Here is a 14,664-nt window from a genome sequence, read left to right as displayed (position 1 = left end):
AAAAAAATAACCTTTTCTTCCAATGACGGGTCAATCACCTGTTGTGTGGGCATAATGTGAGTGCTTCTACACACATGAGGCCCTGGTACACGGGTTGCCTCGAACATCTCGCAAGAAAATTAATTTTAGCTCGTTTAATATGCAAATACGTACCGGTCTTATCTCCCCCTGTCCGGTGCGTTCAATCAAAACGTCCTTTAGCGGGATATCGGCTCCATCTCGATACCTCTGCCAGCCTGGTACCGCGGCTAGACGCACGGCATCTAGATCTAAAGCTAGATCTGTTGCGATAAACAAACATCTCACTCTGTTGACTCTGTCCACGTTTTGGTCTGGCGAAACTCGTTTCTCATGTTATTTTTCTCGGTTTATTTTCGATGTTGCAGCATTTTTGTAGTAAGGTTAGTTAGGTCAAATTAAAATAGCTAACGAACAGAGACTAGCCAGTCAATTTATAATCATTAGTATAATCTCCTTCCATCTGTTTAGCGGGACGGTGCGTATATATTTTAAATGCCTTCACAACATCTGCATATTCTAGTTGAACCTAAAGGTATATATTTACAAGGTATTTGCTAGTATCTGGCCTTAGTCTGACTAGCCTACCCTTAAGTAAACTTCCTTCAAATCATCGACTGCATTTTTGTCACTCCTACTGTTCAATACCTATAAATTTTTAATTTGTAAAAATTCTATTATTATACTTAAACGAAGTTCGAAAATCGTATGATGCGTATATACGATACCGATAGATGGACGCTTACCTTTAATCGTAAGGTTCAGCCAACTAAGTGCCAATTTCTCCATTCTCGGTTAGAGCATAACCAGGGAGTAGCGGTTAACTTTTGACACATCTGTCATGAATTTTATATGGAGATGACGTTTAATTTATAAATCAATCCCTGTCGGTTAGATAACCGACAATGGCGAAATTGGCACTAAGCATGGCAGCAGGATGGTAAATGTGCAATACCGGCACATTACCGCTTAATCTGTGAATTTCTACTTTCCCTCCGCATAATAATCATAATGGCTGCAATTTCTTCTATAGCCTGAAGAAAAACACAGGATCGCCGCACAGATTATTAGTTTGATCACGTAAATCGAAATTAATATGCGGTTGCTTCGCCATTTTGCATTATAACAATAATTTTTAGTGCTTCGCTTAATTGGTGCATCGCGTTGAGAAGTGTATTTTACATTCGCATCGCAGTTGTAATGTTGTTGCTTCAAGACTGCAGTTTAGATTCAAATGAATTTGTGTAATGTTTAGTGCTAATATTTTTGTTCTAAGCATCAACACAATCATGTTTGACTGTGGAGTAACTAAGTTCTATACTTGACTGTAGGGTTATCAGTTATCACCCTAAATGCGGGGTTTTGTAAAAGAAGTATCTTTTTTAGGAGATTTGCGAATAAAAATCAATAATTGAACCGAGATGATAATCAATCGGATCCCGTTAGCTCGAAAATGGCGGCGTAAAGGTATTTCGCGCGCAAAAACTATGATTTGCTTGTAAAAATTCCCGTGAAAATAACTCGGACATCTTTGTTAAGTGTCTCGTGTGAAATCGACGGTAAATATTTTTTGCCAAAATTGGCCGAGCTGTTCGGAAACCGCAAAAAACTTTCACTTGTAAGAATCACAAATGTCGCCACGCCTCTTCCCGAAATCGAACTATGGACCTCGTGGGACCAACAGTCTGTTCAGAAATGATTCATTCTCAGTTAGAAAACCCGCCTATTTCGGTTCAGATTTAATTTCACCACCGCTGAATGGCAAATTATTGTTGAAATTGACCAATAGGTAAAGATGCTACATTGAATTATTTTGATCGACGTTATAGAAAGCAAGCATAAAGCGACTATTAAATGAAATTTGTAAAATAATTTGAAATACAATCAGCTCTAAATATATGAAAATATTTAACATCATATTGACTGTGATCATTAATTAATAAAATATAAAATTAGCCGAAATCCCCAAAACATCCAAGCTAAGTATACCTCCTTAATTTGAAAAACATTCGTATTTGGAACGTGTTCGTTGTAGCGAGACGCCTGCGCGGGCGCAGCGACAGCTGCAGCAAACGAACCGACCCGGGATTACTGGGAGAAATCTGTTTTGGCTTTAAATACACCCAGACGAGAAGTGTCTAACAAGACGGAGCTATGGATGCAATCTATACGTACATGATGGAGGAAGATGAAGCAGCTGTGATGAGGACTTTGAAATGCATTTTTAAGTAGTATGTTGGTAAGATGTTCTGAAAAATAGGACTTATGCTAGATTTCTGGTTAAGGCCGCCTTGAATTTGTTGATTTCTCATTAAAAATTACTTAGATAGCACATGAGAGACTCAACATCTATCTTATCTTGACATGAAAACAGCTGGACATTAACAATAAAAAAAAACAATCGAATTTAGTTTTCCGAGAGTTTTTAGTCCTGATCTAACCAGATCAAGTACCAGGAACTCATGATCATGTAGCTAGCGAACTGCACGATCCCAGAACAATGCGTTCCAAATTTAAATTTAACCGGTTCCATTGAGTTCGTCCGTTACCGTAATGTTTCGGAAGTGCTCGGGCGCTAATGATTCGGCGCGCGCACGCCAAGTCGCCATTTACACTTTGGCGCAAGTCAGTGTTGCCAACACTGAAAATGACGGTACCCGCTTCCGCCGTTCTTTTTTTGTATTTGTCTTTTTATCGGAAAATTATTTGGGTGTGCAAGGAGGTCTAGACTTTTTTTAATGATTGATAATTTGTGGTAAGTTATATGGTTTTAATTTCTACTTATAGGTAATTTTTGTTTGTCGCAATGTCCACTGTTAGGACGTAATAGAAGGGACATTTTAAACTCACGGTGATTCCCATGAGATTTTATTAAGCCATCAGCGTTATTATTATAGCTCTAGTCCTTCATCCGCATTTTCTTTAAACTTGGACCAACCTAGTTCTACTTTCGCACTCATCACCCAGAAGGCACCTGCCTTATGATCCTTGTCGACAAGCATCGGGGAACCTGCTTTCACAAGTCTTACGTCACTTCTATCATCACCATCAGCTATAGGAAGAACTTAGTTACTAACAGCCCAGCATAAAGATTCAAAGTAAGAATTGCTCACATTTGCTGACATCCTATTATTAAAATTCGAATAATTTGTTCATAAAAAATAAATTCAGCGGTTTTGCCAGCCAGTGTCATTTCGATCGTTACATTCTAAATTCTAAACTTGAAATGAAACTGACAGCTCCTGATTGGACGCCCAAATAAGGTGTTTCCAGCGCAATCATTCAAGTGTCCTATTTTAAAATTTTAACTCCATGTTTAGGTTGGGCATGTTTAATTATTTTATGCAAATCGCTTAGGTTACGTTTAGTTGTGTTGCAGTAAACATTGTTATGGGTTATAATTTAGACTTGAGAAAATTGATACCTGTTATTGCTATAAACCAAAGACATAGATCTAAATGTCATTGCATACAAAGATAAGTTGACTAAGCAATATAACTCTAGTTGATATAGCGTAAAATGAAACATGTGTAAATATAAAAAAATACAATAAATTAGTAGGTATATGGTTATGTTAATGCATTAATATAATTTAATATACCTACATACATATCACAGAAGCATTGATGAATGGACTGAAGTAGATACATTTATCACCATACGTTGAAGTGCTCTTATAAGAAATAAGATATTGAGCTCAGTCCAACGTAACATTACGAAATGCCAATGCAAAAATAGAACTCTGCTGGATAGTCCAACTGGCAATTTCAATAATCATTAAAGAAATCGAACAGACGGCGAATTTGAATTCAAATTCAGAACAGATGTCCGCCGCCGCCGCCGCTTTCAATTACACCAATCCGAAACTGACACTCCTCAGATCTATCCTAATTTGAATATCGAACACATGCCTCCTGACTTTTTCTTTTTACACCCCCCAATTTCGGGTTTAGTTCCCGCCAAACTACGAATAGTGTTGTTTTTAAGAGATTGTTTTTTTGTAACAGGAAACGTGTTCGCTAATGCGTCCCGTTCACACCATATGTGCGAGCTGAAAATGACTTACTCGGCTCGCGGGTTCATCATTATAACTTGTTGTTATTGTTATAATTTTGTTTATTCAAAGGGAAAGGGCGTAATTTTGTATCGTTAGCGAAATATCTGTCAGGGTACATTTGGTTAACGATCGTCGATCGAAACGTACAACGAATTGTAACACCTTTCGTTGCAATGTAATTATTTGTCAATACAATTTTTTTCACCTTGTTTCGGGTGCGTTATGGTCACGCGATGTGTTATTTAGTTTGTCTCTGGTCAGTGACCTGGGACCGGCAACCAAGAAGGTCTTATTTATGATGCAAACTTTTTCTTTTCATCCTTGCTGTTCTGACGTTGTTGTCTCGTTCTTTCCACAGAGGCCGCCCTCTTCGTCGTTATCGTACGGAGGTGCCGTGAACGACGACGTCCGGTCCCCCGGCTCGGGGGGCACCCCCGGCCCGCTGAGCCAGCCGCCGCCACAGACCCTCGACGCCACGGATCCAGGTATGTTCAGCATCATTCACTTATTCAGATCTTAGCAGTGAGGGGTGATCCACCAGCCCCCAATAAGCCAGAGTGGTGGACTAGGCCTAAAACCCTTCCTTCATTGAAAGGAGACCTCTGCTCCAGCAGTGTAGACGTGATGGGTTGTGATGATGATGAATAAGGGGTGTGTTTGTTGGCTAATGGTGTTGATGATGAATGCAACATCATTCACCTAACTCTACAATAGGATCAATATATTAAGCCTAAACTGGCTTCCTAGCCAGTATATATGGATGATGTAATCGTCTTGTCGTCGGTCGACAGATGGTTGGATTCTGGATGAAAAGTAAATAATTATGTTCGCACTCTAAGGCTAAGCAGAGGCCTATGTACATCGGGCTGAGAACGGCTTACCACGATCACATGACAGCAAAAGAAAAGATAATGGCAGTAAATTAAAGGCAGAAGGAAAAGGATGCAGGATACGTGGATGATCCTCCACATGATGCTCATTATTTTGGGCAGAAAACTATTGAAACCTATGAATTAAGTGATTATAATTAATAACATAATTCCAGGGTAGCATAGATATAGACGTAATTAGGTTGCCCAAGCGTCAAATTTTCACACGTATAAATGTATAAATAAATACATTTACATTGTTGGCTAAATGGAATAATCGAAGCGTGTGGTAACTAGTAACTATGCAATCGAGCGGGCATCCGTTTGTGGAGTAACGTATGATAGCCGGAAGAGTGGCGCAATTAATTCTTATTTGCATCTTTGTTCTCTTTTTGCTCATTAAGTTTACCACAAAAAACCAGTTGAGTAGAGCCTTGACACATAGCTATGCAAATCCTTTATATCAAAGTTGAATAAACTTTCATTAAACGCACCGCGACACCCACTCGCGGCCAGGCCCAACAATTAACATGTCCGCGAACAGATCTAGATCCGTCGAAACAACTCAGCACCTCTCGCTAGCTCATTGGAAACTGACACAAAACGTCGTCACATCCTTATCGTTCGTCTTCGAAAGCCATTCAAAATTTTGAAAAAGGAACGCCGAGTTCAGACGCGCGTTTGTCATCGTTCAGAAACGTCGAAATCATTCGTCACTTCAATAAGACATGTGACGTTCTGAATCTCGATCGTATCTCGCGTTGTTGTACCGAAATGACGGATGGGTGCGTTCGGGACTCGTACATAAGACATTTCATGTTGATTTTGTTGTACAATAGGTATTGAAATGAGGTGTATCTGCATCACATCTTGACAGTTATCGCTGCGTTCATGTATTCCGGGGTAATTTGTGTGGGATTACATTGTGTTATTCCGATTTTAAAGTGCCCGGCCTGTTCAGCCTTCTCAGAAGAAGGCTTAATAAAAATACAGAACATTTCCATTTAAAAATGCAAATGCATTTTGTTTGTGGAGTATTTTTTCCAATAGTCGTATAAACAAAGGTGTGACTTTATAAAGACACGTTTGCTATCCGCGCTTTTGACAGCTGTCAAAAATGGCGGGAGTGTTGGCGCGTAAACTAACAAAGCGTCGCGTGGATTTATTTTTTCACATTTTCCTTTAGTTTTCGGCAAAAATTATGCTTTCGTCGCACGTTTGTGTAATTGTTTGGTTTGTGGGCCGCGGTGTCGGTGCGAACGTTGCAAAAAGTCATTGCCAAATTGAATTTTAGCGCCGATGTGTACCGCCGTGTTAGGATCAGCACTTTTTGTGACACGCTCAACAATTGCTAACAGATTGTGGCGAGCGTCCAGATAAAGACCCTTTAACAAATCATGCTACTAACTTCTCTCGGTAAATTATTCAAAATTTCGATATAATTCAATAGAGTCCTCCCACCTCCCAGGGGAAGCGGGGGACGATTCGATTATAATATTTGCGAATTTAATATTTAATCAACGCACGCAGTGGCGCCGCCACGCGGCCGACGACTGTAATTACGTTTTTCAATTAACTGACAATTATACGATAGATTTCCGACGAGAGCCGATGCGATTGCTAATTGGGCAATGCGTTTTTTATGTAGACACTGATGTGTGCCGGACTATTCATGAAAAATATTAATGTTTCGTCCGATCACGCTGGCGATGTTGCATTTAATGTTGCTGAACAGTTTGGAAATATAGGTATAATTGTAACATGATAGCGTTACAATCTGGGGCTTAAGTGGAGCAACGTGGAAAAAATGGTGCATTATTCGCGTTGGAAATATGGCGATTATTGCGTTACGTTACGAGACCACTTTTTGGGGGCGGCCCGAGGTCTTAATATAATTACTGCCCCCGGATCCGTCTGTCTGCATTATCGTCATCCTCCCCTCACCTCGTCACCGTCACCTTACTCCTACTATTATACATTCATCTCACGACACAAATGACCGCTCAGTGGTCAGAAATGTGCTTTGAATTCGTCGACGGCTTTGAATTTTAGAATTTCTGTAGCGTTCGACGCCTCTCATCCGGGGTTTTTGCCGTATTTTTAAACACCGACAGTGGCTGTACTTATTTTACTCTATCGTGTTTGATTTAAGCGAATTCGCTTTGCCTATTCAATTAATGAAATCAAGTTTTAATTTCAACCTGAGCTAATTCTGAAATTGGGTTACAATGACTTGTCTCGTAAACGTCAGGTTTCTTCATGCATATTTATTGAAGCACTTTGAGCAGTAATCAGTGAAATAATTCGATTATTCACTACGGAATCGTCACGGCTCTCCGATTAATGTAACGAAACTAAACTCGAATCGATTAATATGACTGTTCCGGCTGTCGGTCCCTGTTTACTCTAGCAAATGTTTTATGTTCATGAGTTTTCTTTACTGGCAATATTTTGCATGTGCAGAGGATGCAAATGAGATAACTGCAAGATTTCCATTGTAACTTGAGAATGTTGAAATTAATTATTGGAGAATATTTATCGCGTTGTTTGTGTTCTGAGCGCATCCTATAGGTTGAATCTCAACAGAACTATTTCTTGTTTTTAAAACAATTTGCTGTACTAAAGTTAAACGTAAAATAAAAGCAATACGTAAAATATAGCTGCAAAATTATTTATGGCCGCTTTTGACCAATCTAAAGTCGCGCCACGGTCGGAAACGTTCTCTGGAGAGTCGAAAAATTCCCGATACGAGTTGGACCTTATCAATATTTCAGACGCAACATTGAAAATTATCCGGACCCCTCGCGAGCGAATAACTCAAATCTATCCAACTCAATAAAGCACCGAACCCGACGTTTCCTAGCATTTTTCAAATGGCTGTTCGCGTTGCGGGGCACGTCGCCCGATAAATGTAATCATAAAATTGTTGTTAATAATTCAAGTGGGAGCGAGAGAGGCATACCTCTAGAGAGGGACGGATATTTAGGTGTGGGAGCGGGATTATTAAATTCTGTGAATGCTCACTTTGTATCTAATATCCGAATGTGTTTAATATTAGATTAGGTTGGGGGCGAGTGAGTTACCGGCTGGTCCTTCCCGACGCTCCCTCTGGGTGGTTCCGCTCAGGTCTCCGCCCGGTGACGCGAGGTTCGATCGGAAATTATTATTATACCAACCTATAGATTATTATATTGTTATAATCTGAAATCTACTCTTCAATTGGCTTAAGCCATATGGGGATATGCCAAGCCCCTGATTAGGGCTTCTAGGACCTGATGATGGTGACGAATACTTTTATACTCTAAAATCCTTTGTAAATATACATAATTCTACATGATCAGTCGGTGTGGTATTTTGTTTTATGTTTACCGTTCTGCATTTTCCCAACGGCACAATACATTCGGTTACCAAAACCCAAAACCGTAACCACAAATTCTAGGCCCACTGGTTTTGTTTTACAAATCGCGGGAAACGAAGCCCAGCCAAGGGTTATGTTTCACTATCCCGAACTGTTCTATTTTCAACTGTAACTTTTTGAATCGCTATTTTGTATCAAGTCAAGACTAACCTATTTTTGTTTTTTCTCTAAAAAACTAAAATTACAAATTGCGTTTTTTATTCATGATAATTATTATTGTTATTATGTTTCTTGAAAGAGATTGCAATAATGTTGAGACCGCGAGTTATTTAAACTTCGAATTTCCTATTCTCCCGGCCATCCAACTCGTTAACACCGAAACGCAGTCTAATCTCATACGAAGAATCTAATTTCTGAACGTAATGCCGGCTGTAGGCACCCAGCGAGCGTGCGCTGCGCCCGTGTCATATAGTGCCTGCAGTTTCTGCATTCCTAGTACATTACATCGGCATACTTCTGCAAACTTGACGGTGTTTCGCTTAGCCCAAGCTCTTTTATGACAAAATTACATTTTAACCTGAATGTAGGTTAGGAATTTCATTTGAAAACAAGATGCGAAATTGGCTTTATTATTAGGTAGTACCATGAACCATTCTTCTTCTTATAGTGCTTCTCTATCATTGAAGGTTGGCAGTCAGCTCTTTGCAGCGCTCTCTATTCATGAACCATTGGATTTTTGAAAAAGCTAGTAGCCCATAAATAACGGATAGAATATGTAAAATCGTTACGTACCCAAAATCTTTATAGACACTGAAACGAAAACCAGATCATTCTCCGAATGTGAATTATAAAAATAACGCAAAAAGATCAGATAATATTAATTTTAATAAAACAAAAAACTTCGCGTGAATAGCTTTAATTTCAGCCAGTATTTGCATCGTTCTAATTGTCAATTTGCTCTTTTCATTCGCACTATAGTTTTTTTTTTCAACGCAGCTGTCACTCGTATGACGGATCATTTTGTATCATTCTGTGTGTCAGCTTTTTGTACGCCATGTTTCGACAATTGTAATTTTCACCCTTCGATTCATAGGGATGAATGTATAGAGCGCTTTTGAATTATGACTTCTTTTATTTCTGTTTACTGGTAGGTTTTTTCTTGTTTGTTTAGAACGTATCGTCGAAGCTGCAATTTTATTAAGGAATGAGTATAATTTTATTTGTGTGCCTTTAGACGAAATATTTAATTTTGTGGTAGTATACAGAAGCCAGTAAATAGAAGCAAAATAGACTAAAAGTACCAGTAAAAGTAAGGTGGCAAAGAGGTAAAATTAACTATACTGACTGAACCGCTTATATAATTAAACTCCAAACTCATAACACGTCAAAACTAGATACCATACATACATAATCCTTCACCTTTACAGAAAACGTAGAAAAAGAAACATAGTTTTCGAACGTCGAATGAATAAAAGTATTAAATTCCATAGAGTACGTGGACAAAGGAGTTATAATACCGCGTGATTGTATTGTGCCTTCAACCCTTGCTAGTTTTTTTAAAATGCTTAACCGTGGTAATTGTTAGGATAACATTGTGCGCTTGTCTGGGGAATCTGTCTATGGCAGTGGGGTGCTAGAAAGATTTGAATTTAGGAATTTGATTATCCATTTTCAACTGTTTTTGTATTTTTCTCACACTTGTCTCACTCGGCTCTCATTGCTGATGCTAATGGCCACATACAAACAGAAATGGTGGTTCATCATCTGCATCATTACAAAACACGACATAACTTTCGTTCTTTAACAAATTTCAAAACTGAAGCTACCGGGATTTGGCTTCTAGCTATTCACAAAAGAAATTCTTTCTTGCCGCCATCCTAGTTTGATCTCTCAGTGTTTGGATTGTTCTTTCTATCGTGGTTTCTCATAGGCTGGTGGTCGTATTAGCATTTTTTAAGTTGCGTATGTAAATAGGAGTGTTTGTTTGTCTGCAACTGCAGTAAAGGGCCGAAAGTGTCGGTAATTTATCATGTCATTAAAAACTGGTTTGGTAGCTCACTACCGTTTTTACTTTGTTCATAAAAGGAAGAGAATTGAAACGGAAAAGCGAGTCGTTGCATACTTATGTAGCGCCAGGACCCACCAGGTACCAGGCCAGCATGGCTGCACAGGAGGTACATGGCGACCCCAGCAACGTGTTTGTCTTTAACAACATCTCCAACCTACGCCTGAGTGTAGTACAGATAGCAAAGCCCAAGAACCATTATTTCAACGGAGAGATTCTAGATCTAAACATTAGTACATGCTGTCTGGACTAGAACAGTATGACTGTGACAATGCCAAAGTATGAGTCAATATTCTGCGGGTTCACACCAATCTATTTGAAGATGTCGTCAAAAATACTTAAAGGTCATTACAGACGTGTCTCCGCGAAAAATGGAGCGTGTAAACGGCTTTAAGCGTAAACCACTTGTTAAATAGAATTATGTTAACAACTTACATGCATTTAGTTAACTGGAACAATGCATACGTTATGTTTAAACAAACAAGGTATGTTACCTCCCGCACGGTAGCCGGCCAGCTATTGTGTCGTTTGAGATAAATTGTCAGGTGGAAAGTGTGGTGAACAAGTTGGCTGTTTGTCACCGCAACCTTTGCCTTCTGTGGCTAGAAAAAGCCGTTGCTTTAAAATTTTGTACCCGACAGACTTCCACCAGACCTCAAAAAAATTTCGGGTTCCGTATGTCAAAAAATAAATATTCGTCCGACGCCTGGGTCGTCAACGACCGATGATAATTTTACTGGCTAATCCTTAGCACGGTGACAACCCCTAGACTAGCACTAGTACCTCTTTGTAACCGAAGAGATAAGAATAAGAAGACCATAATATTATGGAACCCTTTTTGAGCGAGTCCGTCTCGCATTTGGCCAGACACACTACCAAGACACTGAAAAATTAAAAATACTTACCGTATCTAATAACTGCCAATTAAGCCATTGTTTATGGCTATAACTTACACTTCGGAATATGTTATATTTTTATGCGCATATGTTTCACGGTGGCTTTGCAACTTTGTCACCTAAGAAGCACTTTTGGGCATAACGAAGACCTTTTGTTGTGTGTTCTAGAATTAATTGTCAGCCATTGTTTTTTGTTATTTTAGTTTCACTTTAAATTTGAGGTCTTTTACTCTTTGTTCTTACACGGGTTTGTCTATGGTCGCCGGTGCGTCATAAATAGTAACATTAATTATCTCGGGCATAATAAAAATAAATAAATAAAATAAAAATTATTTTATTTTATTTTATAATTGAGTAGATATTATGTAAGTATTAAGCACATCGCTACAATAATTCCTTAAATATCAGAACAATAAAATTCATACCCTGATTTCAGAAGTATAATTACATCCTAAAAGCTTCAGTTCCCTTACAAACCATCCCCAAATTTCGTTAATGCACATGAAAAAAAAAGCTTTAATTTATTCATAGCGACCTAAACCACGCCCAAGGTAGACTTAACTTCTGTCAGTCACAACTAACACTTCGACAATGGGGAAATTAACATTCTGCCGTGCAGGGGACCGAAAATATTTTGATTAAAAATTTATTCCACCAGAGAATGGACCCCGTGATATGGGGTCAAATCTGGACCCCAAAAAACGAGCCGGTTTTGAAGGGAGATGGTGGCTGCTGGTGCCTGTCGAATGGACCTGGTTTTTGACATACTATTCATTTATTTCACTCTTTATTGCACAAATACATATAGATAGGATAGATATAAATGTACAAAAGGGGGGCTTAATGCTACAAGCAATTTTTACCAGCCAACCTACAGGAGCTACAGGGTAAACTAGTAAAACCGGGTGCAAAAAAATGTATATATATGAAGAAGAAAGAACTAAAATTATAATAATAATTATTACAATGTACTTACATAACAACTAAATGTACATAATAAATATTAGAATTAGGGAAATATACATAGGAAGGCTTTGACAAACGATTAGACGGAAAAAAGCAAGGCTAATATTTTTCACTAACATTACATATAAAAGTACTTTATACAACTTAATATTTTTTGTTTGTTGGCGCCCTCCTGCATTACGAATGAATGACAGATATCATAAAGGTGCATTCACACTGACGAGCGATGATTATTATTGCAAGTGACGTTTATGAATATTAACAAATATAGCAGTCTTCATTGAATCGAAAGCTTTTTTTACTACATACAATTATAATCGTATCGCGTTTTCCCTTATTATTAGCAATAATTTTTGACATATGACAAATGTGAAATTAGCACATTGGTTACAGTTAATGTTGTTATCCAAAATCTGTAATATCAATCGACTGAAATGCCTTCCCCTATCACCTCCTAACTGTCAGTTTCTATATCTCATATACGATTTTGACATAATCAAAAGTAACAATCTGTCAAAATCGTATGAAAGTAACTACCAGTTATAGATAGATAGGTTATAGAAACCGGTAGTAAAAGGATCAGGTCTACTGACCAATAACTAGGTCTACTGACCAATAACTCTGGATAAAAGTATTGCTATTTAAGTAAAAAATAAAGAAAACCGATTGTTTTCTAATTGGAATATATGGAATACTATAAACTCATCAAGCTTTCAGAAGCTTACAAACCCAGGATGTTTTGTTAAGCTTTATTATTCAGGTAATAAATATAAATTTATTGAATTCCATTAAGCTACAAAAAATAGTCTTGTTCATAATATTATTAGTGGCAGATCTGGTGACCGAAGTCGCGGCCATTTTGAGAAAAAATATATGCGAGTAGCAACAAAGTTGTGCCTTTTACCTATTGTGTCGGTCTTAGGGAAAACTTATAAATGGCTATCCACGTCCACCCTCGACAGGACTTTTCATTAGATACAAGTAATTTGTTATGTTACAAAGAAATCTACCAGTTTTTTTTTTGGAATTTGCGTGCTGGCGTTCTGCGCGCTCCTTCTATTGTGTTGTCTGCTTGAGTTTTTCCTCCTGCTTTTCCATGCTCTCCTGGTAGTTGCAGGGAAAATATTTTATTTTTCCACTCCAGATTATAATAGTTATATAATTTTATTTTTATTTGTTCACAGGTAAGCCCATATTTCGAGACTTATGTATTGACAGAACCACACTTTTGATGGCAAAGACGGTAAGAAAGCAAAGTATCTAGAAATCATGATGTAACCATTCTTAAACCTAACTTATTAGGTAAGTACTAATACTGTTTTTTTATACTGTAAATAAAATGTAAAAATATTCTGTTCACGTTTCCCCCCTGCTCTCTTAGGGCCAACTGCAAAACATTAAATTTAATCAAGTCCGCTTTTTTAAATTCTTCAAGCGGTGACACAATATTTCCCAAATCCTTAATGAAACAAAAAAGGTCCGGGTCATTTTTAAACTGTTTATTTTGTAAACTTACTATGGCTACACATTAAGAAAATTGGCAGATTTTATCAAAACCAAGACCGAATATTCTAAAAAAAATATCGATTAATTATGAAACACTGTTTTTAATATGAAACGATTCCACAAATTTCACTTCGTGGGCTCATTGTTTTATTACGTTTTTATTAATTCTCCTAAAAATATTTTTAATGTCCGAAAATGATGTTTTTTTGTCATGTTTCTTACCTTTTTAATTTCTTATAGGTATAGGTACTTTATAGCTTTTTGGGTCGTAAAAATTTTACTGATTTCTCTACCACCTTTAGTACGTCATCCATAGATTCCAATTAGATCTTCTATTGTAATAAAAGTGGAACGATTTTTTCAAAGTGTCCCGTTTTATAGTTTTATTACCAGGTTATAAAGTTTTTAATTGTCATAAATTATTTTAGACTTGGCAGTTTGATAATGAGCCATGGGCCCGTGTCATTAAAAAGTAAAAATCTATAAAATCAGTGTTGCCAACATGCCGCGCCGTTCGGAACATTTCTTCTGCATTTATTTCTATGTAATGGAAGTTCGCCTAATGACTTTTGGCATTAGTTATCTTTAAATTGCGTTCTGAGATAGGTGGTTGTCTAGGGGTTCGAGTGAGCAGATAACCGAGGAACCCTAAAAAGCGTATTTGAATGAGGGTGAAAGTATCAGAGACGCTGATAGCAGTGAGGCATAGACAACACCTATCTCCCGCCTTTCTGTAAACGTCAAAAAAGTAATTAATTTTTTTCTTAGAGATAATTAGGTTTGATACGGTACTTTTGTTTTGTGTGGTAATGGAAACTGATTTTACGAGAAAACGGTATGGCTGATTGAGATTATAGTGTAAAATGACTTTGACCAACTTGATTGTGTCCGATATGGTATATATTACCTGAGTACATTTATGTACTGTA

At 37.8% G+C, this 14,664-nt stretch overlaps 1 protein-coding gene across 6 annotated transcripts in view; it reads left to right on the top strand.

Annotated features, from left to right (window-relative positions):
- LOC105381563 (homeobox protein homothorax) overlaps positions 1 to 14,664 on the top strand; it is a 200,644-nt gene that overhangs the window by 68,068 nt on the left and 117,912 nt on the right. For all 6 annotated transcript variants that reach the window (XM_038107214.2, XM_038107212.2, XM_048630193.1 and 3 more), the window contains exon 7: positions 4,434 to 4,560. In XM_038107214.2, coding sequence (XP_037963142.1) covers positions 4,434 to 4,560 — 127 coding nt within the window. The remainder of the gene's footprint in view (positions 1 to 4,433; positions 4,561 to 14,664) is intronic.

This window comes from Plutella xylostella, chromosome 25 (assembly GCF_932276165.1).
Source record: "Plutella xylostella chromosome 25, ilPluXylo3.1, whole genome shotgun sequence".
NCBI lineage: Eukaryota > Metazoa > Arthropoda > Insecta > Lepidoptera > Plutellidae > Plutella > Plutella xylostella.
This window is presented reverse-complemented; position numbering and strand designations above follow the sequence as displayed.